The sequence below is a fragment of the Dasypus novemcinctus genome, chromosome 12 (genome assembly GCF_030445035.2).
Source record: "Dasypus novemcinctus isolate mDasNov1 chromosome 12, mDasNov1.1.hap2, whole genome shotgun sequence".
NCBI lineage: Eukaryota > Metazoa > Chordata > Mammalia > Cingulata > Dasypodidae > Dasypus > Dasypus novemcinctus.
Window position 1 is genome coordinate 4,052,065 of NC_080684.1, and position 26,537 is coordinate 4,078,601.

At 37.2% G+C, this 26,537-nt stretch overlaps 1 protein-coding gene across 2 annotated transcripts in view; it reads left to right on the top strand.

Annotated features, from left to right (window-relative positions):
* LOC101442735 (zinc finger protein 596-like) overlaps positions 1–20,540 on the top strand; it is a 146,057-nt gene extending 125,517 nt beyond the window's left edge. For both annotated transcript variants that reach the window (XM_058307769.2, XM_058307770.2), the window contains 5 exons: positions 7,516–7,609; positions 9,708–9,834; positions 11,128–11,220; positions 11,720–11,811; positions 12,252–20,540. In XM_058307769.2, coding sequence (XP_058163752.1) covers positions 7,598–7,609; positions 9,708–9,834; positions 11,128–11,220; positions 11,720–11,811; positions 12,252–13,616 — 1,689 coding nt within the window. In that variant the 5' untranslated portion in view covers positions 7,516–7,597 and the 3' untranslated portion in view covers positions 13,617–20,540. The remainder of the gene's footprint in view (positions 1–7,515; positions 7,610–9,707; positions 9,835–11,127; positions 11,221–11,719; positions 11,812–12,251) is intronic.
* Positions 20,541–26,537: the final 5,997 nt, after the last annotated feature.

The following is a 26,537-nucleotide window of genomic DNA, read 5'->3' on the forward strand; positions in this document are numbered from 1 at the left end:
TCCAAGGTCCACAGAGAAAATGTGGCATTGGTGTGGGAAAAGTGGCCATGGTGGCTGCTGGGTGCAGGGAATGGGAGGAAGAGATGAGATGTGGAGGCATTTTTGGGACTTGGAGTTGTCCTGGGTGGTGCTTCAGGGACAGTTACCGGACATTGTAGATCCTTCCAAGGCCCACTGGATGGAATGTGGGAAAGTATGGGCTATGATGTGGACCATTGACCATGAGGTGCAGCAATGCCCAGAGATGTACTTACCAAATGCAATGGATGTGTCATGATGATGGGAGAGAGTGTTGCTGTGGGGGGAGTGGTGGGATGGGGTTGGTGGGGTTGAATGGGACCTCATATTTTTTGAATGTAATATATTTTTTAAATGAATTAAAAAATTAAAAAAAGATAATAACAACAAAGGAAACATGAATTATGAAAAAATTTTTAAAAATTTTAAAAAAAATGTAATATTACACCAAAAACATATAGGGGATGACAGACTAATAATGTAAACCATAACGTAAAACTTAGGATAACTAAAAAATTTAGAAAACGGTATACCCTAAAGTATGGGCCACAATGTAAGCACAGATGTCACCTTGTTTGAAAGCTATTGTCTTGGAGTCTGTACAGCAGTTTCAGTAAATATGATATGAATAAGTTAAAAGATTATCGCTGTGGAAGGGAAATGGTTTTATGGTGGATGTGTGGGAATACTTTATATTATATATATGAATTACTGTGATCTAAGGCTCCTGTGAAGAGAAGCTCAATAATTAGGAAAAAACAAAAGAAAAAGTTAGGATGTAGAATTTTCTCAAATCAATATGTATTCTATATCTAACCTTCAAACTCATCGCTATATTCCCTTTTACTAGTAAGGGAACCTGATATTATATTGGGCTTCACTTTTCAGGAAGTTTTGCATCACAGAGTGGTTCAACAGTGGCAGCAGAGGAATACTGGTATGGGATATTATTGACAGGTGATATATGGTTGAAAGGGAGTTATACAGGGCATGTGTCCAGGGTGCATGGAAATGTCTGGATATACTCATAGTGGAAACAAGTAAAAACAACAGCTGGGGGGTACTGAGTTCCTGGCTGGGGGGGGGCGCTCTGTTGTGGTCCCTAGGGGAGCAGCGGCAGTCCCCCAGGTGCAACAGTAAGGACCAGGAAGGAATGAGGGTCCAACAGTGAGCCCCTGATACTAATGACTATGCTTGTGAGCCTATACACCTGAAATAAGAACAAGGCCTAGAGCAGCACTGTGCCTAAGAGTTTCCTCCTGACAGCCTCCGTGTTACTCAAATGTGGCCAGTCTCGAAGCCAAACTCAGCATGTAAATGCAATGCCTTCCCCCCAGTGTGGGACATGACACCTGAGGATGAGCCTCCCTGGCACCGAGGGATCACTACCAAGTACCAGCTGATGATGTAACTAGAAAATGACCTTGAATTAAAGGTTCAACACGGACCAGCAGAATATCCCTGTCTACATATAATAACAGGAGTTTAAAATGCTGTTTGACCTAAAGTAAGGGGGAAATGGAAAGGAGAAATGAGTTCATATGGCTATGAGCTTCTAAAAAAGAGTCTGGAAGTTGTCAGAAGAATTGCCCTTATGCACACCTGAGCAGAGTCTCAGAGACAGATAAAGTAGATATAACCCCAGATATTGGTCCTTTTGAGGGCTAAAGAGACCCACCGGTTCTATGGTCATGTCAGATGGGGTTCACTGCCATGTCAGTTGGCCCTTCTTTGGAGCTGGTGTTTCTGCGTGATGGAGCTGGACTCCGATGGCATCTCTTTTCACAAGCCTTTAATGCTACTTTACTGGAATTGTAGTTTGTGCTGGGGTTTAAGATATATCTAGGGGATTTGAATCTCTGGACTGATAATATTATAGCCAGGCCCTGAGCCTCAACAGACTTCAGCTCCTGCACTCTGATTTATTGGACTTACCCCACTCTGCTAATATGGAGTTGAAGAATGTCAACTACCACACCATGGAGCCTAGAGTGCCTACAACTGAAAGCAGGAGGATTGCATCCAATATCCATGTGGAATCTAAACCCCCTCTTGACATAGATGTGGAATGGACACAACCAAGCCAAGGTCCACAGGAAGGAGGAATACAGTAAGGATCAGAGTGGACTTAATGATATCCTATTCATGAACTATTGTGGTTAATAATCGAGAAAAGGTGGCATTGGTGTGGAAAAGTGGCCATAGTGGCTGCTGGGTGCGGGGAATGGGAGGAAGAGATGAGATATGGAGGCATTCTCGGGACTTGGAGGTGTCCTAGGTGATGCTCCAGGGACAATTGCCAGATGTTGTGTATCCTCCCATGGCCCACTGGATGGAACGTGGGAAAGTGTGGGCTATGGTGTGGAACATGGGACATGGGGTGCAGCGATGCCCGGAGATGTACTCACCAGACACAATGGATGTGACATGATGATGGGGGAGAGCGTTACTGTGGGGCGAGTGGTGGGGTGGGGGCGGTGGGGGTGAATGGGGACCTCAAATTTTTTAATGTAATATCTTTTTAAAAAATGATTAAATTGAGTAGAATTTGAAAAAAAAAGAACTAAGTAGAATTGACTAACAAATATCTGTGAATGCTTTAGATTTTGTTCTTATGTTCTTATTTTGCATTAGGGTATTTGATCCCATAATGTCACAGTTTACTGGTACTGGTAGTAGGTTTTAATTTGTGAACTAAAATCCATGGTCAATGAGTATCGATTAAGAATACCAGATTGTTCTTTTATATTTCTTGATAATTGAAAAACAAAAGAAAATAAGCATATTGGAATGTTAATACCTGCTAGAAATTACAATTTTTTTTGAGAAATGTGTCATTGTCTTCTTTTTCATAAAATCCATACTTATGGAAACCACTCATCTGGGAGAATGAAGTATAAAGCCATATGTTACAAACTGGATGTTCTGTTAGAAATCAATGCATAGTGCCTAAGTATATTAAATAGGCCTAGTGCTGTAAAATATAGAATGTAGCTTGGTTATACTCATGCATCTAAATGGTCAAAAAGGAAAAATATTTTCTGGAGCAGGTTCTTTTATAGTGCCCATAATTATTTAGCACTACTAAAATAGTACGTTTTGTTAAAACGCAAAATAAACTGAATGTATTGTTCAAGCCTATACAAGCATACATTGATAATAATTTTCGTTCATAAATTCTTTAAAACCCAACTTATTCATAGGAAAATGAACAATGAAACTTAATCATTTCTTTTGAAAACCTCTTATATTTTGAAGTTTGAATGTAGATGTGACATAATGAGACCTATACTGGATAGTCTTTCCCTTGCTTGATAGTAAAATATGCACACTCTAGAACAATTAAAAATTTCCTTGTATATTTTTTCAGCACATATAACTCATTTGGAGTCATATGGATGATTCAGAAAATAATTGTACATATAATTTCTTCTCAGATGTACAGATTAGTAAGAATCTTCTTGGTGTAGGTAGGTACCTTAGAGTAGTTACCTAGGACAACCAAAATCCATAAAAAATGTAGGGTATCTTTGATAAAGCAGGAAGATTGGTTGTTTTAGAAAGAAGTGAATGACACTAGGTGTGCCTTGAGTAGATTTATCTTAACTAACATCCATGTTAGTCAAGATGTGTCTTTTGACTCATAGGACTGATATTGTTATCATCTACATAAGATAGTTTGCCATCAAAACGGTACTTTTTCTAGAGAGAAAGAAGCTCTGAACTACACAGGTTGTAAAAGCAGTTTCATTAAAACTTAGATTATTTGCATTCTCAGTCCATTTGTTTTCTCATAAGGGAGAGAAATTTCACCAGGTGGGAGAGTCCTAATTTATTTTGTAAATGATTGTAATCTGAGAGTTCTTTAATTTGACTGCAGGCCCACGGCATGTGAGGTCAAGTTAACTTATTGTGGACATGCAATATTTCTGGATTTTAAATTATTTGATCATTTTCAAAGAGAAACTTATTTAATCTGTTACCATTCAAAGAAGGGTTTATGCAGTTAGACCAGGAAAAGAGACCAAAATATGAACAAATGTACAGTGAAAAATTATATGAGTGACCTGAAGGAATAGTAGAATTGTAATATAGGCCATGGGAAAGGCAAACAATACCTTAGTTTGGGGATCAATGAAGAGATCTCCAAGGAAATGACAAAACAGAAACTGAAGAACATGAGTATGATATGGGAAAGTGTTTGAGGGGATTTCCATGGAAATGAAGGATGGTTATAGTATTCAATGCTGAAATAATAGCTAAAATGAATGTATCTGTGTTTTTCTGAGTGATGAATTCTTACTCAATTCTTGGATGGCTGGAGGAGTCCTAACTTAAAATTATTTAATTTAAAGTGAAATATTTTGTTAAAGTGGAAAACCTGATGGCATCAGGTTGGAGATTTGGACCCGAAGGGTATCGGGAATGAAAGAAAGAGAAAAGGGAGAAGGAAACAAAGAGAAAGAATGAGCAAGAGAAAAAGAATGAGAGAACTGGGATCAGGGGGTCTGCAAGTAATAACTCCTCAGACAACTTTATTGTTTACAAGAGGCTCTCTATATACCCCAGTGTACATGACAAGAAGCAGGCATACGTAGCCTACATGCCAATAAGCATAAACACATAGCATACCTGACATTAAGCAGCAACATGTATTAACTATCAGCATTACCCATAGTCTAAGGAATTTAAAAAAATATTATCTCAAGATACAAAATCTAAGTGTTCTATTCACTACAAAAGGTATGTGCTCATCTTTTCTTTCAGCCTTTAACAGCTTCATCCCATTTGCCAGGAACTCTTAATTACTGCATTCCTTAGGTTGCAAGCATAGCCATGGAGACAGCACTAGCATGGAAACAGCACATCTCTCCTGTGAGGCCACTGTGCCTCAGTTTCCAACAGCATCAATCTTGATTGACATCTAGATTAATTAGAGAGTAAGCCTTAGAAGAAGTTTATTTTAGGTTTCTGAGGTTATGGTTGTATCCTGTTGTTTTAGAGCCAACAGTGGAATAATTTGAAGCAAATGAATAGTTGTATGAGATTGTTATGATAGTGTACAGAGATGGGAGAGAAAGAGGGCTAATTTCATCCTTGAGATGTTCTAATACTGTTAGAGTAATGCCATGCAGAACACAAGAGGAAGGAGTAATTAGAATTAACTTGAATACACCTAAGGGACTGAGATGTCCAAGGAACCTAAGAAAAAGAAAGTTCCCAAAAGTTCCAATTTGTCTTTACTTCCAAGTTATAGACTGAAGCACACACACTTGATTTATTCATGGGGAGCTTATTGGAGATGATAGTATGATTTACTTAAGAGGAAGTCTGTGGGGTTATTAAGTCATCATTTAAGGCTGTGTGAGAAAAGGGTAAAGATGCTCATGTCAACTGAAGGTAAAGATCAGGCAGAGGGGCCATTTGGGTTCCTAATACAAGAGACACAATAAGCTTAAATGATGAGATTGTTGTGATAGGAGAGATTTCAAAAAGATACAGGAAAAACAAGAATTCAGTTGGAGACATTCAACTTAATCAGGTGACATGCCTCTTCAATGAGAGAGAAAGAGTAACTAATGGGTATGAGTGCATGAGTAAATAGAATTATGATATTAAGTCTGTGAGTTTTTTAAAATTACATCATTCTCCTGGTTAGTAAGATATTAATCTCATGTGATAAAATTAATATGAAATGTGAGAATATGTGGTATTCAAATTACATATTCTCATATTGAAGTGATTATGGAAGATGAAAGAAAAATTCAATTATCAAGACAGCCCTTTTCTTAGATATTTTTGAAAGCACTAGGAGTTGTGATTCTGTATTTAGTCATAAAGCAAGCTCTTAGTAATGTGCTGTGTCACATACAGTAATAAATATGACAGGAAATTAGTATTACCTCCTATGTGGACAGATGTGGAAAATATTAAGATGTTTATTGACACATTGGGTAAATACAGTTCTCAGGAAGCTTATGCTAAAATATGTATGTTGGAATACATCTGACAGTGAATATTACATGAGGTGGAAGCTAATGTTTGGGAAGTGGTTTCAATGCAATGGAGTTTTCCTTGTGACAGGAGAACCTGTGCATGGGTTTAATTGTAACAATCTTTATGAAGAGGTAGTTTTGACAACAGGGAGACTATCTGATTATTTAAATGAGGCATGTCATTCCTTGCCATACCTAGGTGTGACATGTAACCCTTCACATACTTGAAATTGGAATATAGGAAGAAAAAATTAAATCTAGCTGTGTCTTTGCCTACATATGTTTTTCATATTACCTCAGCTTTCTAAACCTCTATTTGGGACATTTCTTAAATAAGTAAATTAACCTTTATCAGCTGAAGTACTGAGAAGATTAAATTATTTTAAAATATGTAATTCTACAAACATGTTGAATATAATCATTTTCCTGGATTTGAGGTACAAATGGCTAACTTAATCCTAGATCTGATAAACCCCATAATAGTATATATTCTTTTTTCCTTTTCCCTTTTTAAAAATTTCTCTCCCTTTCCTTGCCCTCCCCTGCCCCAGTTATCTGCTCTCTGTGTCCATTCCCTGTGTGTTCTTCTGTGTACACTTATATTCTTGTCAGTGGCACCGGGAATCTGTCTCTTTTTTTTGTTGTTTCATCTTGCTGTCAGTTCTCTTTGTGTGTGGCACCACTCCTGGGCAGGCTGCACTTTTTTCACACTGGATGGCTCTCCTTATGGGGTACACTCCTTGTGCTTGGGGCTCCCCTGCATGTGGGACACCCCTGCATGTCATGGCACTCCTTGTGCACATCAGCACTACACCTGGGCCAGCTCATCACATGGGTCAGGAGGCCCTGGGTTTGAACCCTGTGGATGCTTATCCATTGAGCTGAATCCACTTCCCTCCTTTTACTTTTAATAAGATGTAGTCCTAAGATTCTTAGTTGATTTCCAAATACATTGGGGTGAGATGCAGAACTCAGCATTAAGGAGGTTGCATTGATAGACATCACATATGAAAGAACCAAGATGTTTAGTGACAAAGCATCAGGTCAGGTTCATGGTAGAGCAGGAAGTGAGACCAGAAGACAGAAATGCATGTGAGAGAACAAATGCTTTTGCAAAAACCAGTAATAACTGAGAAATTCAAGTCTGCTTCCTCTTGTGGTGAGTACCCAGGTGTGATTTTGGTCAAGGTTTCCTATATTTTGGAACAGAATGAATTAAAAGTGTCTGAAGATGGGCTAACTAATAAATATAATTCATGGATTTTCATGTACTTATTTGTACAATGAAAGTAATAATATCATATTCACTAGGTAAAGAAGACAAGACTCCAGCATCTTGTCTCTGGGAAGGGAGAATCCTCTCTTTATTTCTCTTGAGCACACCTCATGTTTTATTGATTGCACTGGTGATACTCCTGAGTAAGGCATTAGGCATTCATGACAAGTGGGCCTGAAAGTTGTGGTCAACACTTGAATCTTAAGATTCTTTCTCCATTCTCAGCTTATCCCATCCTCTGCTCATCTCATTCTGAGTGAAAATCCAGAGGAAGACAGATGCCAGCTAAGGTATTGACATTGCAGTCATGCAATCACAGGTGAGTAGGGAATTCTTTAACTGAACCTCCACCACTGTTGCCAGCAGATGGGAAGATTTCTCCTATTATTGTGGATATTCCAAGTGTATTCAGCAGATATTCAGGGATCTGAGCTTAAATTAAGTTTATACAGGACTCTTAAGTTATGGTAAGTTAGGGACTGAGCATTGAGTAATCTTCCAAGGTAATTGCAAGAATTGGTTCCAGCCTCTACAATGACTGTATTCTCAGTATTTTCTTTTTCTCCTACATCCCATGGCCTTATTAGATAAATAATTAATTCATGGATCATGTTAGTACCTGAGATTGGCCCTGGCATGTAATGAATTCAGGTGATCAAGATGTACAAGAAGGGAAGTTTATGTTCATTAGACAGGCTGAATTTTCATCTGTGGAGCCAATGCAACATTAGAGGTACTCTGGTGTATGGATAGGCATATTTGCCAGAAGCATGAGAAGGTTAGTAAATTAAAGGGAATGAGGAATAATTTATTTTCCCCAAATAATTTTCTTAAAATTTTGATGGAATATATTTGCACATTTTGAAATATTTTTTAAAAGAAAACTAAAATTCATCTTGCCACTGTTGTTAAAATTTCCCAACCTCATTTTTCTAAATAAAATTTATTCAAATTTTATTAATGGGTGCATTTTTTTTCCTTCATTGTGGCTGTTATTCAGGAGCTTTATTACAGGTAGAATAAAATTTATTTCTCTGTGAAAATTTTCAGTCTTGAAGAGACCCAAAGCAAAGAACACAATTCTTTTAATCTTTCACACACAGATGAGATGAAAATAAGTGAGACAATGAAAATTTATTTGTAGACCCCAGAAAAAGTTGACATTGTGGAGTCTCCTTCCACAGGAATGGTCAGTATAAGGCAATGTATCAGGGCAAATCTCTCAGGAGTGCCTGGCCTATGACCCTGAACTCTCTGTAATTATATATTATAGTGAATACCTGAGTTATGTAGCTCTGAGGAGAGCAGGACTTACTGTTTTGATATGTATTCAGTTTGGCAGAATTCTGGGTATTTCTTCAAGTTGCTCTGCCATTTCAATGAATAATAGACCTCTGAATTGACTTTAGATAGAAAGCAGTTCACACATTAACTTGCATTTGTCAAAATGCAAAACATATTCTTAAATGATTTTATAAGAGAGAGAAAAATGAGCTCATCTCTACAGGGGAATACTCTAACCATATTCATTTTTTAAAATGAAATATCAGGGAAGTTGATATGGCTCAATGTGTAGAGCTTCCACCTACCATATAGGGGGCTCAGGGTTTGATACCAAGGGCCTCCTGGTGTGATGAGCTTGCCCGCATGGGGTGCTGCCACATGCAAGGAGTGTCACCCCACAAAAGGGGTGCCCTCTATACAAGGAGTGGCCCTGTTCAATGATTGCAGCCCCATGCAGGAGAGCAGACCACTGAGGAGTGGTGCTGACCACATGGAGAGCTGATGCAGCAAGATGACACAACAAAAAAGAGACACAGAAGAGAGATAGTATAAGACACAGTGAACTAGGGAGCTGAGGTGGAGCAAGAGAATGATCACCTCTCTCCCACTCCAAAAGGTGCCATAATGGGTTCCTGGAGCCACCTAATGAGAATACAACAGACACAGAACACACAGTGAATGGACACAGAGAGCAGACAATGGAGTGGGGGAGTGGGGAGAAATAAGAAAGAAATTGAAATATCATGGATATTGCTTATCTTACAATAAGTGTGGAAATTTTTTTAATATTGCTTAGACAGATTGGTTTAGTTTTGAATGGATGAAAGCTTTATAATCAGCAGAAAGAAGGCATATTTGGAAGTTTATTGGGAAATGTTCACATGTATATAACACCCCACATCATGTGATTTTCTTTTACAATGGGGTATTATGTATTCAAAGTGTGTATGTCTGAGAGTGCATCTGAAAAGCAGATGACAATTAAGTATTGGTAATGATGTCACTGTAACCCCATACACATTTTGAGTTTTATATCTACGTTTCTGCTTCTTTAGTGCTATTATTTTGTACAATACACTCAAGACATTGGTTAGGATAATGCTGAGTGAACACAAGTTTCCATGGTGTTTTAGGAGTTTGTGACCTTCAAGGATGTGGCTATAGACTTCACCCAGGAAGAGTGGGACCTGTTAGACACATCCCAGCAAAAGCTGTTCAAAGAAGTGATGCTGGAGATTATACATAACCTCGTCTCAGTAGGTGAGACTCTCAAAGTTTATATATCATCTATATCTGTCTCTTATCTATCTACCATCTATCTAACTTGTCTACTTATATATTTATCATAAATCATCTACCATTTATTCAAATATAAGCTTCTTCATATTGTATAATCTTTTTTTCTCATATTTTATATTTTGTCATTTTAATACATTTATATTGTGGAATAAAAAATAAAACTGCCTAAATTGATTTTTCCTTATTTTTTCTTTTCAAAGTTCATTTTTATTTATTTTCATTATCTTTTCTAAACATACACAAATCAGACAAATTGTTACATTAAAAATATAAGAGGTTCCCATATACCCCACTCCCCTCACCCCCCACTCCTCCCACGTCAACTTTCATTAGTGTGATAAATTCATTATTATTTGATGAGTATATTTTGTAGCATTGCTACACAGCATGGATTATAGTTTATGTTGTAGTTTACACTCCTCCCATTCTATTCAGTGGGTTATGGCAGGATATATAATGTCCTGCATCTGTCTCTGCAATATCATTGAAGACAACTCCAAGACTTGAAAATGCCCCAATATCACACCTTTTTCCCTGTTCCTGCCTTCAGAATCTCCTGTCACCACTATCTCCACATCAATGATATTCTTTCTTCCATTGCTAGAGTCACAATTCTATAGTAAAATACCAATAAGTCCACTCTCATCCATATTTTATTCCTCCATCCTGATGACACTGTGATGGTGATTTTATATGTATCTAGTTCACCCCCAATAGAATTTAATTTTCTTGACTGCAACTTAGTGTCTTCATTGAATCTCAATTTCCAACTCTTAGCTGTGTTCTGAGAACTCAATGAATACATTTTGACTGGATAAGTAATTTACTATGGTGCAATAAGTGCTCTGCTCCAGGGCTATGCTGATGCTTCAGAATGTAGTAGTAAAAACATTACATGTATAATTTTCCATATAAAATATAGATCATTCTTTTTGCATTTATGTTAATTGGATTATTTTTGAACATAATATTCAATCACTTTGGAAACAGATTTCTACCTATTTAGAATATAGATGACACTGCAGTTTCTTTTCATACTACCACATGGGTAACAACCAGTAGTCCTTACTGAAATGGGCAAAAGGTCGAGAGTTAAAATTTCTGTTAAAATATCAATAATCTGAGTTCTAGGTTTTGTCGTATTGCTGATCTTCAATTCTTACCTTATTCATTGGTAACCTGCCACGTAAATCATGATCATGCCCTGTTACTACCACAATTCAAAATCCAGGTAACTTTTTTCCATACAAACAGGATATCAAGTCTGCAAAACAGATGTGCTTTCCCAGCTGGAACAAGGAGAAGTGTTGAGAGAACGAATAGGATTTCCTCAATACCAGAGTTTAGGTGAGCTATAAGGATGTATGCATCAGAAAAGAGGTCTCATGATATAGTGTATATGTGATTTCTTTAGGTTTCCTTACAAGAGTTATGATTTCTAAAATGTAGCTGAGGATATTGGGGAAATTTTAGTCACATGTGTTTATTCCATATACTTCTAAAGCTTTATCAAGTGTCATTGGCATTGTGAAAAGAATATTTGGTTGTTATTGCAATTAAACCTTCACATGATCCTTGTCCTGGTTCTGTTATTGGAAGATTGCCCCCCTTTTCTTAACTCCCTGACATCCCAACTTATTTTTTCTCATATTCCATGCCTGAAAATCTATTCTGATTCTAATGTCCCACAATGTTTTCTTACCCCTAAAGTATTCATTAATTAGATATTCTTTCCCAGCTAATTGTGAATGTGGAAACATACTGAAAGTGATTCTTGGAAATTCCAAAATCTTTACCACCCTAATGCTTTTCTAACAATTTATTTTGGTTTTTTCAATTATGACAGGGAGGAAAAGTGCCTTTAAAACATATGATGTGATTGACGTGATAGACTACCAACCTACCTTTTGGGAAAACCCCTTGAAAATCATGGCATTGGTAAGCTTAATTTTTTGAACCCTAGTATTCCAAATAGATACCTGGGGATGGAATGAATTAGGAATTCAGTAAAATCATGAAGTTTTAATTAATTTTGGGATCAAGTGCTAATCCAGCAAAAATCTGTCATAGTTTGAATTAAGGTAAAAAATTAACCTAAACATGAACTCTTACCTGAGTTACTATAAAAAGAAAATTGCATAAACATGTTCACATATATAACCTTTGAACCATCATAAAGCTCAAAATTAATCAGATATGTTCGCAATTAGATTGTTACAATAGAGAATATCTGTGTGTATGGAGTAAAATGTGTATATGAATCAAACATGGCAAATATTTTCTTTGGAGACTATCACTAGTGGCTTTGTCTTGGTTTCATATGTGGGGAAATGAAGAAATTCATTATGTTTTGCATTCTCACATCTCATTCCCTACAGGAGAGATCTCACACCCAAAGGAATTCCTTTGAATATAATTACTTGCATGAAGATTCCTCTCACACATCCACAGTGAATCAACATGCATTAATTCACCTGACAAAGAAATCCTATTTCAGAAAACCACCTCCAGTAGTCCACAGGGATCTTTCATCTTTTAATCAACATAAGCATATTTACCCTAGAAGTAAATCATATGAATGTTCCCAAAGTGCTAAAAGTTGTATGCAATACTCTGGCCTCAGACAGTACAATGTAATTCCCATTAAAGAGAAACCCCATGAATGTCATCTATGTGGGAAAGTTTTCAGTCAACATTCCCATCTTCATCGACATGAGAGAACTCACACTGCAGAGAAACCCTATGAATGTCATCTATGCAGGAAACCCTTTAATCATTATTCTTCCCTTAAATATCATGAGAGAACTCACACTGGTGAGAAACCCTATGAATGTCATCTTTGTGGGAAAGCCTTCATTCACTCCTCTTCCCTAAAAATACATCATAGAACTCACACTGGAGAGAGACCGTATGAATGTCATCTTTGTAGGAAAACCTTCAGTCAACTTTCCCATCTACAACAGTGTGAGAGAACTCACACTGGAGAGAAAGCCTATGTCTGTCATCTATGCAGGAAAGCCTTCAGTCGACTTTCCCTTCTTAAACAACATGAGAGAACTCACACTGGAGAGAAACCATATCAATGCAATCTTTGTGGGAAACCCTTCAGTCAGTCCTTTTCCTTAAAACAACATGAGAGAACTCACACTGGAGAGAAACCACATCAATGTGGTCTTTGTGGGAAATCCTTCAGTCAGTCCTCTTCCTTAAAACAACATGAGAGAACTCACACTGGAGAGAAACCTCATGAATGTCATCTATGTGGGAAAGCCTTCACTTGTTCCTCTTCCCTAAAAAAACATCACAGGAGTCACACTGGAGAGAAACCATATCAATGTGGTATTTGTGGGAAACACTTCAGTCAGCCCTCTTCCTTAAAAAAACATGAGCGAATTCACACTGGAGAGAAACCCCATGAATGTCATCTATGTGGGAAAGCCTTCAGTCAACATGCTTATCTTAAAGAACATGAGAAATCTCACACTGGAGAGAAACCCCATGAATGCCATCTTTGTGGGAAAGCCTTCAGTCAATATTCTTATCTTAAAGTACATGAGAGAACTCACACTGGAGAGAAACCATATGAATGTCATCTTTGTGGGAAAGCTTTCATTTATTCCTCTTCCCTAAAGAAACATCAGACAACTCACACTGGAGAGAGACCATATGAATGCCATCTTTGTAGGAAAGCCTTTAGTCAATCCTATCACCTAAGACAGCATGAGAGAATTCACATTTTATAGAAACTCTAAGAATGCCATTTATTCACAGAAGCTTTCAGTCAACATTCCTATCTTCAATGACAGAGAATTTATACTGGAGTGAAAAACCATGAATGCAATATTTTGGGGAAGTCTTATTTCATCCCTCTTCCATAATAAAAAACATGAAAGAACTCACCCTGGAGATAAACACTAAATCTTATCAATGTGGGGAAGCATTCAGTAATTATTCTAATCTTAAATGACATGAGAGAACTATAAATGGAGAGAAACACTATGAGTTTCATCTGTGCAGGAAAGCTTTCAATCATTCCCACCTTCAACAACATGAGAGAACTCCCTCTGGGAAAACTTCAATTTTATAATCTTAAACACCATGAGAGACCTCACACTGTAGAAAAGACACATGAATGTTTTCAATGTAGGAAATCTTTCACCTGTATTTCTGCCCTCCGGCAACATTACAAAATTCATGCTGGATGGAAACAGTACTGTCATACATATAGGAAAAACCTTAATTTTTCTAGCCTTAGGCAATAGGAGATTACAGTTCATATGGAGAGAATGCCTATGAAAGTCAACAATTTGAGAAAGTCATCAGTCAATATTCTTATTTTAAATGTAACTATTCACACTATAAATCTTTTGTATATTTAAGACTTCAGCCATAAATTTAACCTTTAAACATACCAGAGAACTCACATTCTGAAGAAAAACTTTTTACTGTGTTCAGAAGTTCTTGTATTTGTTCATACTTCTTCAGATAATCCAATAACATTCATACTGGTGAGAATCCATATGCATGTTATTTATGTGGCAAAGCCCTTAATAGATAAATAATATACCATGTGAGAAAGCACATAATGTAAATATAGTGGAATTAGAGAGGGTTTTTCTATTACTTTAATAAGCTAAGCAGAAAATCACATGTGAGGAATTCTACACCTGTACTCAATGTGGGATTGCCTTAATTCCTAATTTATCCTTTAAACTAAATAAGTGAACTCCAAAAGAGTGAAACACTAGGTGTGTAATCATGGTGCACTATCATTCAGTCAAAGTTAAGCCTTATTGTGCTAAAGGAAACTCAGTTTAAGAATAACCACAAAGATACAACCTCAGATAGTGTTGCTTCTCAAGTCTACAGAGAAACCCAAGTCTTACAGTCATGGCAGATGGCTCTGGAATTCAGTTGAAAGTAGACCCTACTTTGGAATTTGTGTTCCTAAGTGTAATGGAGCTGAACTCAGATGTGATGTTTTTACACATGCCTCTTCTGTCACTTAATGAACCTCTGGCTGGCACTGAGGTTGGTGTATACTCAGGAGACTTGAATCTCTGAATGGCCATGTGCCAGCTGGGTCCTGAGCCTCAGCAGAGTTACACCTCCTATTCTCCAGTGCATTGGACTTAACCCATGTCAGCTAACAGGGAGGTGAAGGTGGCCAACCACCACACCAAAGAACCATGAGTGCCTACAACTGCAAGGAGAATCACATCTATCAACCATGTGGGATCTAAGTCCCCTCTTGATATAGAGCTGGTATGGACATCACCATCCCTGGGTCCACAGGATGGAGGAATAAAATATGATTTAGAGTGGTCTTGCTGGTGTAGCATTGATGTGCAGGAAGTGGCCATGGTAGATGTTAAGGGCAGGGAAATGGAAGAAGAGATGTGATGTGGGGCATTTTTGGGACTTGGAGTTAGCATAAATGATATTGCAAGGATAGATGCTGGACATATATATCCTGCTATAACCCACTGAATATACTGGGGAAGAGTGTAAACTACAATGTAAACTATTATCTGTGAGGTGCAGCATTGCTCCAAAATGTATTCACCAAATGCAGTGAATGTGCCACAATGATGAAAGAGGTTGTTGATGTGGGAGGAGTGGGGTGTGTGATGGATGGGGTATATGGAATCCTCATTTTTTAATGTATCATTTTTTATGATCTATGTATCTTCAAAAATACAATTAAAAATTTTTTTAAACTTCAGTATAAAAAAAAAGTAGGGTGCTTGTGGTTTTCTAGGAATTTTTCCATGCCCTCTGAATTATACATCTTGTTGGCATACAATTTTACAAAGTATCCAAGTATTATATTCTTTATTTCTCTAGCAGCTGTGGTGATATCTCCTTCCTCACTTCTTATTTTATGTATTTGTACCTTCTCTCTTTTTCTCTTTGTTAGTCTATGTGTCTGTGAATTTTATTAATCCTCACAAAGAACAAGCTTTTGGTGTTTTTTTCTAGTGCTTTCTTATTTTCAATTTCACTTTGCTCTAATCTTTCTTATTTCCTTCTTTATATGTCCCTCAGCTTTAGTTTCTTGTACTTTTTCTAATTCCTTCAGGTGTCCAGTTATGTCTGATTTTATCTCTCATTTTTAGATATAGTCATTTATGGAATTCTCTCTAAGTACAGGTTTTGCTGTATCTTAGAGTTTTAATACATTGTGCTGTCATTTTATTTAATTTCAATGTAGTTTCAGATTTCTTTCACAATTTCCACCTTGACTCACTGATTGTCTAAGTGTGATTTGTTTAACTTCCAAATCTTTGTTCCTAATATGCTTCTCTGTACTCTCCCAATTTCCAGCTTCATTCCATGGTTGTCAGAGAAAGTACTTTGTATAATGTCAATCTTTGTGAATTCATTAAGGGTTTTTTTATGGCCTAACATATTATCTATCCCAGAGAATGATCCATGTGCACTTAAGAAAAATGTAAATCTGGATGTATTTGGTTGTAATGTTCTGTATATGTCTATTAGTTCCGGATTCTTTAATATATTATTCAAGGTCTTTTTTTCTTTATTGATTCTCTATTGAGATGTTCTAATGCTGATAATGCTGTTTTAATGTCCCCCACTATAACTTAGAGGTATCTATGTCTTCACTTAGTTTTTCCAATGTTCACCTCAAGTATTTTTAGGAATCTCGGTTAGGTGCATAGATTTTTATGATTGTCCTTTCTTCTTCATAGATTATCCCTTTTTATTAATATATAGTTGGGAAGCAGACTTGTTCCAGTGGTTAGGGTGTCTGTCTACCTCATGGGAAGTCTGCAGTTCAAACCCTGGGCCTCCTTGACCCATGTGGAGCTGGCCCACGCTCAGTGCTGATGCACACAAGGAGTGCCGTGCCACTCAGGAGTGTCCCCCCTACGTGCAAGAAGTGTGCCCCATAAGGAGAGCCACCCAGTGCAAAAGAAAGTTCAGCCTGCCGAAGAATGGCACCACCCACACAGAGAGTCGATACAGCAAGATGACACAACAAAAAACAGATTCCCGTGCCGCTGACATCAATAGAAGTAGACAAAGAAGAACACACAGCAAATAGACACAGAGAACAGACAACTGGGGTGTGGGGGGAGAGAAATAAATAAATAAATCTTAAAATATATATATATATATAGTGTCCTTCTTTGTCTCATACAATAGTTTTGCTTTTAAAGTCTATTTTGTCTGATATTAGTATAGCTACTCCCACCCATTTTTTATTATTTTTGCATATAAAATTCTTTCCAAACCATCTGCTTTCAGCCCCCTTTCATCTCTGAGTCTAAGGTGAGTTTCTTGTAGATAGCATATTGATAGGACCTAATTCTGTATCTACTCTGTCTCAGTCTCTTGGTTGGAGACTTTAATCTATTAACATTCATTGTTGTTACTCTAGAGGAATTCCTTCATTAGCCATAATATATTTAGGTTTCTGTATGTCATATATTGTTTTTATTTCTCTTTTTATCTTTTTTCTAACACTCTCCTACAACTCTAACTCTCCTGGTATTGCCTTTCAAACTACAGAAGTCTCTTTAGTATTTCTTGATGTGCAGGTTTCTTATCGACAAACACTCTTAATTTCTTTCTATCTGTGAATATTTTGAACTCTCCCTCATTTTTGATTGCCACCTTTTAAGGATAGAGATTTCTTGGCTGGAAGTTTTTCATTTAGAACCTTAACTATGACCACTGCTTTCTTGACTCTATGGTTTCAGATGAGAAATTAGCACTTCATCAGTATTAGTCAACCAAAGGGATTCTGATGTAAAATACCAAAAATATTTTTTTGAAGGTTATTTGGGTAATAGGTTACAGTTACCAGGCCATAAAGCACGAGTTATTTCTTTCATCAAAGTCTATTGCTATGTGCAAGGGCATGATGGCTGCTGTTGTCTGTGAGAGTTCTAACTTCCTGTGTTCCTCTTCCTGGGGCTTGCCTCTCTGTGGACCCAGCTACTCTGCCTGTTTCACAAGGCCAGCTGTAGGCCATCAGGAAAATGGCTCTCTCTCCCCAGGACTTGATTCTCTCTGGGTTCAACTGCTTTGCATTCTCCTGTGTGTTTATTAGTATTAATGAGTATTAGTATTAGTGAGTAATATAAGGAAAAAAGAATTAAAAAAAAAAACAGATCCTAGAAAACATAAAATAAATAGAATGTCCACATGTTTCCTATCATATTACCTGGATGCCTGATAACCCAATGGATGATTTCTCCACATTACATAGGCTGCCAGGAAATCAAACCAGGGGCATAGTATATGCAAGGTGGGAATTTCTCCAGTCAACTAAATGGTTGATTATACTTCATAATGCTCTCTGCCCCCTTTTTCCAGGTATTTTAGACTACAATTTGTGAGTCCTGCTGTTCAGGACCTGCCTTACCCCCTATATATTCTAGTTCCTCCCTTTCCCCTGGTGGCTGGGCATGACAGCCTGCCTGAGCACATACTCCTTTCCCCATTTGGTCAGGGTCCCTTCGAGATACAAAGCTCACCAAACTCCCTGAAAAGGAACATGGGAACCTTATATTTTTTAATGTAACATTTTTTGTGATCTACGTATATTCAAAAAAGTAATTAAAAAATTTTTTTAAAGTAAAAAGAAACCACCGTCCACCCTCTGGCAGACCTCTCTCCCTCTCTGGGAATGCCCCCTGCCAGTCAGTTGGCCGCAGTGAGCCAGGGGTTCCACCAATTCTCCTTCTCTGAGGGTGAGTTATATGTGCCATTTCTGGCCACAGGTGTGAGCAACTCATGATTTTCCTTTGGTTTCTTTTTCTTTCCAGTATCCTTCTAATGACTCTGAGCACCTTTCCCATTCTATATTTATCCAAAGCAACTCCTTTAGATAGATCCTTGCCTTACATCCACTTTTTTTGTGTGAGAGGGTCAGACTCTGCCTACCTACTTCAGCACTATTTTTTCCAGAAGTCTCTACCTATTTTTTTACTCATGATAATACAGCTTCCTATCACCATTTGTTGAAGAGACAATTCTTTCTAGATTTAGAGGTCTTTTCCACCTAGTCAATAATTGACTGGCCAGGAATGTGAGTGTTGAAAACTGAGATTTTAATTCTATGCCGTTGTTCTATATGTCTGTCATTGTGACAATACCATGGTCTTTTGATTACTATATATATTTTTATAACTTTTAAGGTTGGAAAGTGTGAGTTCTCCAGCTCCTTTTTTCTTTTTTATGATGGTTTCAGCTATCCCAGGCCCAATTGCCATTCTAAAATAAATTTTATGATTTTCAATTTCCATTTCTGCAATGAGACTTGTTTGAATTTTAATTGGTAATGCATTGATTCTACAAATTGTTTTGGGTAGTATTGACATCAGGATACCCAATCCATGAACATGGAATAGCATTCCACTTATATAGATTTTTAAAAAATGTCCTTTAGGAATATTTGTTGTTTAGAATTCCTTTATATACTTGGTCATATTTCTTTTATGTTTGATTTATTTGTTTTTTTCTTCACTTATTGTAATTGTTCTTTGAGTATAGAAGCACTACTGATTTTTGCCTGTTGAATTTGTACCCTGTCAATCTGCTGAATTCATTTATTCTAGGAATTTCATTGTAGATTTTTCAGGCTTTTCTGTATATAGATGTTATCAAGTGCAGATAGGGAATGTTTTACCTTTTCCTATTTAATTTGTATGTCTTTATTTCTTTTTCTTACCTAATTGCTCTGACAAGAACTTTAGTACAGTATTGAATACAAGAGGATACACTGCTCATCCTTTTATTTCCTTATCATAGATGGAAAACTTTCATTCTTTCACCATTAAGTAGGATGTTAGTTCTGGGCTTTTCATGTATGTCCTTTTCATGTGGAGGAAGTTTCTTTCTATTCCTAGTGTTCTAAGTGGTTTTTATCTACAAATGGTGCTGTATTTCATTAAATGTCTTTTCAGCCTTTATTGAGATGATCATGTGGGTATTTTCTTTCATTCTGTTAGTGTGGTGGATTACATTAATTGATTTACTTATGGGTTTTTGTGTGTGTGTGTGTGTGTGTGTTTTTCTCTCCCCTTCCCCCCTATTGTCTGTTCACTTGTGTCCATTTGCACTTTGTGTTCTTCTGTATCTGCTTACATTTTCAGTAGCACTGGGAATCTGTGTCTTTTTGTTGCATCATCTTGCTGCATCAGCTCTCCCTGTGTGCAGTGCCACTCCTTCACATGGAGCAGCTCTCTTTGTGTGCACTCCTTGCAGTTGGGGTTCCCCTATGTGGGAGGTGCCCCTGCATGGCATGGCACACCTTGTGCACAGCAGCTCTGCACATGGACCAGAGCATCACATGGGCCAGGAGGCCCTGGGTTTGAACCCTGGACTTCCTATATGGTAGGTGGATGCTCTATCAGTTGAGTCACATCTGCTTCCCAATTTTCTTATGTTTAACCAAGTTTGTATACCAGGGATGATTACCAATTTCATCATCATGTATAATTATTTTAAGATGCTGGTAGTATTTTGTAGAGAACTTTAGTATGGTAGTATTTTGTAGAGAAATTTACTTTTAAATTAATGATCTGAACTTTAAATTTTGATCTGAACTTTTCCTTGGGGTATCTTTACCTGGATTAACTATGAAGGTAATGCTGTTGTTGTACTATAATAAAATTATTATTAAGAATTGTGAATTCATGAGCTTTTTAATCAATATTCTCTGCTGTTTCAGTTTAGAATTGTGAATGATTAACTTGTCCTTTGGAATATTATGCTGCTATGCAGGCAACCTTATCATTCATTAGCCAAAAACAAATGTTTAAAAGGAACAAGTTACTAGATATGGTATTTGCAAGTCCTATTTGTATCCCCTGTAAAGTTAACATCAAGATAAATCTAATGTTAGTGTACCATGAACAGAATCAAACAAAAATGTGGTGCAGCAGTGCTCCAAAATGTGTTTAGTGGGTGCAAGGAGTGTGCCACAATGATGGAGGAGGTTGTTGGGGTGGAGGAGTGGGGGGGGGTATACAGGAACCTCTTATTTTTTAATATATCAATTTTTGGCGATGTATATATCTTCAAAAATACAATTTACAAAAATAATGGGGTGGGGAGTAGGGTATATGGGAACCTCTTACGTTTTTATGTTTTTTAATGTAAAGTTCTTTGTGATCTATTAACTTTAGTTTAAGAAATGTAAAAAAAGATACTGCATCTCTCCTGTGGAGTGCTGGCCATTCCAGCAGATGGACTTGGTTAGTTTTGATAAGGTCATTCCTCCCAAGTTGCAAGACTCATTGGGGTTCTGAGGTTTGGAGCCCCTTAACAGGGATAGACCCTAAGTTGCCAGCTGAAGTATCACTCATGACAGGAAACTCTGCCTGGGACCATTTTTCCAATTGGGACTCTGATCAGCTGCAAAGAAACTTCCCAACCTCATGAGAAATGTTGTGTTTTCCCTTTTGGTAAGTGGTTGTATATACTTTGATTTTTCCTATGTCATTCAATTGATTACTCTTCTTTTCTCTGTTAATTGTTATCATTTGCTATAACCTGAAACTCTTTTGATTGAATAAATCTCTCTTTCCATAGCATTTAGAGTTTCTGCCTCTTCCTTAGCAGATCGGCTGACTTCATAGAATGAGTTAGGTAATTTCTCCTCCTCTTCAGTTTTTGGAAGAGTTAGAGCAGAATTAAAGTTAAGTCTTCTCTAAAAGTTTGCTAAAATTTTCCTGTGAAGCCATGTGGTCCTGAACTATTCTTTGTTTAGAGCTTTTTGATTATTAGATACAATCTCTTTATTAGTCATTGATTTGTCAAATCTTCTATTGCTTCTTCAGTCAATGTAGGTACTTCATGTGCTTCTCAGAATTTTTCTTTTTCACCCAGGTTATATAATTTATTGACATATATCTTGTGACATTTTGAATTTCTTTTATGCCTCCCCCAAAGTAAAAGGTTTTTGACCTAATCCCTTCCTGTTTGTGTCAGTTCCTTTTGATTTGACTGCATCATTGAAGTGTGACACAGTTTGGGGTCCACTCCACTATATAAATGGAGACAGAGAAAATGGAAGCTATCTTTTTTTTTTTTTTTTTTTTTTTTTTTTTTACCAAGCAACTGGATTGCTTTATTACTATAAACCTTGGTATGGTCTTTTAAAATTTTATTTTATTTTTATTTTTATTGAAGCATATCATTCATATATGAACACGCATAAACAATAAGTGTGTAGTAAAGATTGCAAACTTACAAAATAAACATACATAGCATCACACAGGGGTCTTATACATCACCCCTCCACCAACTCTTTGCATTGGTGTGAAACATTTGTTACAAACTATGCAAGAGCATTGTCAAAATATTATTGTCAACTATATTCCTTATCTTACATTTGTTGTATTTTTCCCCCAACCCATGCTATTTTTTAATATATATTTGTTACAGATATTGTGAACTTGCAAAGCAATCATACAGATGTGTAGATTTCCCATACAACCCCATACCCTGATGGAACATTTGTTACAGATTATGAGATAATATCAGACTATTGCCACCAATCATGGCCAATAGCATACATTTGGCAAACTTTTTCCGAACACCTCCATTATCAACACAGTACAGCTTGACACTGATGCAAGAATATTACAGTATTGCTGTTAACCACAGTCCATAGGCCATACCAATTGTAGTTTTCCCATGTTTCTCCACATTCCCATCACCCTGCAATAGTGATGTACATCTGCTCTAGCTCACAGAAGGACTTTCTAGCATTTGTACCCTTAACAAAATTCTCAACCACCTCTGGGTTCACTGTTATTCAGTCCCTAGATTATTCTTTAATTTTCTTTCTATTGACATTTACTTCCTCAGACTGCCTTTTTCAGTCACAATCCCATTTATAAACCAGTTGCTACTCACTATAATGTGTTACTATCAACTCTTTCCATCTCCACACTTTTACAGTCAAGTTAATTAAAACTTTTACATATATTAAGTACCCATATTTCTTCTCAACCCTCCTCTTATCTCCTAATAACCTATACTCTAGGTTTTAATTCCACATGTTTATTATTTGTATTTAGCTCATATTAATGAGACCATGCAATATTTGTCCTTTTGTGTCTGGCTTACTTCACTTACTATAATGTCTTCAACACTCATCCATGTTATCACATATGTCCCAATTTCATTTCTTCTTATTACAACATAGTATTCCATCGTACATATATACCACATTTTGTTTATCCATTCATTGGTGGATGAACACTTGGGTTGTTTCCTTCTTTTGGCAATTGGAACAATGCTGCTATGAACATTGGTGTGCAGATGTCTGTTTGTGTCATAGTTTTTAATTCTTCTGGATATATTCCTAGTAGAGGAATTTGCGGATCATATGGCAGTTCTAGATTTAGCATCCTGAGTAACCACCAAACTGTCTTCCACAGAGGCTGCACCATTTTACACTCGCACCAACAGTGAAGAAGTGTTCCTATTTCTCCACATCCTCTCCAGCACTTATTGTTGTCTGTTATTTTAATAATGGCCATTCTATGTGGTGTTAGATGATATCTCATTGTTGTTTTAAATTGCATTTCCCTAATAGTGATATGGAGCATTTTTTCATGTGCTTTTTGGCCATTTGTATTTCCTCTTTGGAAAAATGTCTATTTAAATCTTTTGCCCATTTTTAAATTGGATTGCTTGTTTTTTTACTGTTGAGTTGTATGCTTTCTTTATATAGAATGGAAATCAAACCCTTATTGGATAAGTGGTTTCCAAATATTTTCTCCCATCAACAGGGCTGCCTTTTCACCTTCTTGAGGAAGTCCTTTGAATCACAGAAGTGTTTAAGCTTGAGGAGGTCCCATTTATCCATGTTTTCTTTTGTTGCTTGTGCTTCTCCTGTAAGGTTTAAGAATCCACCAACTACCACCAGGTCTTGAAGATGTTTCCCTATATTTTCGTCTAGGAGCTTTATTGTACTTCCTTTTATATTTAGGTCTTTGATCCATTTTGAGTTCATTTTGGTATAAGGTATGAGGTAGGGGTCTTCTTTCTTTCTTTTGGTTATGGATATCCAGTTTTCCCAACACCATTTTTTGAATAAACTGTTCTGCCCCAACTGGGAGGGCTTGAGTGGCTTATCAAAAATCATTTGGCCATAGGTGTGAGGGTCTCCTTCTGAACCAAAAGTTTGGTTCCATTGGTCTATGTGTCTATCTTTATGCCAATACCATGCTGTTTTTACCACTGTAGCTAAGTAATATGATTTGAAGTCTGGATGCAAGAGTCCTCTTCCTTTTTAAGATGTTTCTGTCTATTCAGGGCCTCTTACCCTTCCAGATAAATTTTGTAATTGTGTTTTCTATTTGCTTAAAAAATGCCGGTAGAACTTTTATTGGGGTTGCATTGAATCTGTATATCAATTTGGGTAGAATTAACATCTTAGTGATATTTAGTCTTCCAATCCATGAGCATAGAATGTTCTTCCAATTATTTAGGTCTTTTTAAATTTCTTTTAGCAATGCATTATAGTTTTCTGAATACAAGTGCTTTGTATCCTTGGTTAAGTTTATTCCTAAATATTTTGTTCTTTTAGTTGTTATTTTAAATAGAATATTTTCCCTAACTTCTTCCTCAGATTTTGCATTATTAGTGTATAGAAACACCACTGATTTTTGCATGTTGATCTTATATCCTGACATTTTACTGAAATCATTTATTAGCTCTAGCAGCTTTGTTGTTGTTTTTTGGGATTTTCTTCATATATAATCATATCATCTGTGAATAGTGAAAATTTTAATTTTTTCTTTCCATTTGAATGCCTTTTATTTCTTTTTCTTCCCTGATTACTTTAGCTAGAACCTCTAGCACTATATTGAACAACACTGGTGACAGTGGGCATCCTTGTCTTGTCCCTGATCTCAACAGGAAAGCTCTTTTAGATTTTCTAAATTAGTATGTATTCTATTTTTAATCTTTAAACCTATCTTTACTATTTTATTTTCTTATTACTTGAATTTGGCAATATATTAGGCTTCTTGAAGAAGTTTTAATCTCAGAGGGGTTTAACTGTGGCCCACTAGGAGCACTGGTGTGGGGTATTGTTGATGGGGGATGCATGGTTGGGAGGGATTTCTCCAAGGTATGTATATAGGATATGTAAACATGTTCAGATATTCATTGGGTATTGTCATAATAGGTAGAGTTACACACAACAAATGAGGGAGTGATGAGTTCCCACCTGGGGAAGCTCTGTCACATTCCCCAATGGAACAGCAACAATCGCCCAAGTTCCAGGGCAAAGACCAATGAAGGAGGATGATCCAGTGATGGACCCTCAATATGATGAATATTCTTATGAACCTGCATCTTGAAATTTCAACTAGGCATAGAGCTGCAAGGTGCCTAAAGCTACCTCCTGTGACCCTCCATGTTGCTCAATGTGGCCACTCTCTAAGCCAAACTCAGCATCTAATCCCATTATGTTTCCCCCAGCATATGACATGACCCCTAGGGATAAGCACCCCTGGCTCCAATCACCAGTTGGTGATACAACTAGAAAAAGGCCTTGAACAAAAGAGGGAAATGGTAAAGATAAATGAGTTTATATGGCTAAGAGGCTTCAAACTGTGTCTGGAGGTCATAGAGGGGTCCTACTTATGCAAGTCTCAGCAGGATCCCAGAGAGAACCAAAGTAGATACAACCCCATGTAGTGGTCATCCTGATGGTTATGGAGAAACACAGGTTCTACAGTCATGGCACATGAACTGTGGAGTTCAGTGCCTTGCCAGGGTGCCCTACTTTGCAATTTGTGCTCCTGAGTTTAATGGAATTGGATTCAGATATGACCTCTCTAAACATGCCTCTTCTGTCACTTTTGCTGAAATTGTGGTAGGTGCTGGGATTGGTGTATGCTCAGGGGACTTGAAGGTCTGAACTGTCCATGTGCCAGATGAGCCCACAGTCTCAACAGAGTTGCAACACCTACTCTCTGTTTCATTGGGCTTATCCAGATTGCTAACAGGGAGATGAGGATGATCACCACACCAGGGAACCAAGAGAGTCTACCACTGCATGCAGGGTAATTGCATCCATCAGTCATATGTGATCTAAGCCCCCTCTTCATTTAGAGGTGGGGTGGACACCACCATTCCAGGGTCCACAGGATGAATACAATATGGATTAGAGTGGACTTCCTTGCATTTTACTATATAACTATTGTGACTCTAGCAATGGAAGAAATTGTATCATTGATGTGGAGACAGTGGCCATGGTAGTTGCTGAGGGAAGGAGAGGGAAGAAGTGTGATATGGGGACATTTTTTAGACTTGGATGGGTCCTGAATGATATTGCAGGAACAGATGTAGAACATTATATAACCTGTCATAACCCACTGAATTGTCTGGGGGAGAGTGTAAACTACAATGTAAACTATAATCCATGCACTGTAGCAGTGTTCCAAAATGTTCATCAAATGCAATGAATGTGCCACACTGATGAAAGAAGTTGTTGATGTGGGAGGAGTGGGGGGTGGTGTGGAATGGGTTGTATGGGAACCTCATATTTTTACTGTAACATTTTGTTTGATCTGAGCATCTTTCAAAATGAGTCAATAAAAAATTTGCTAAAAAAAGTTTGTTCCCATACAATCTCTTTCTTAGAATGGATTATATCAGATCTA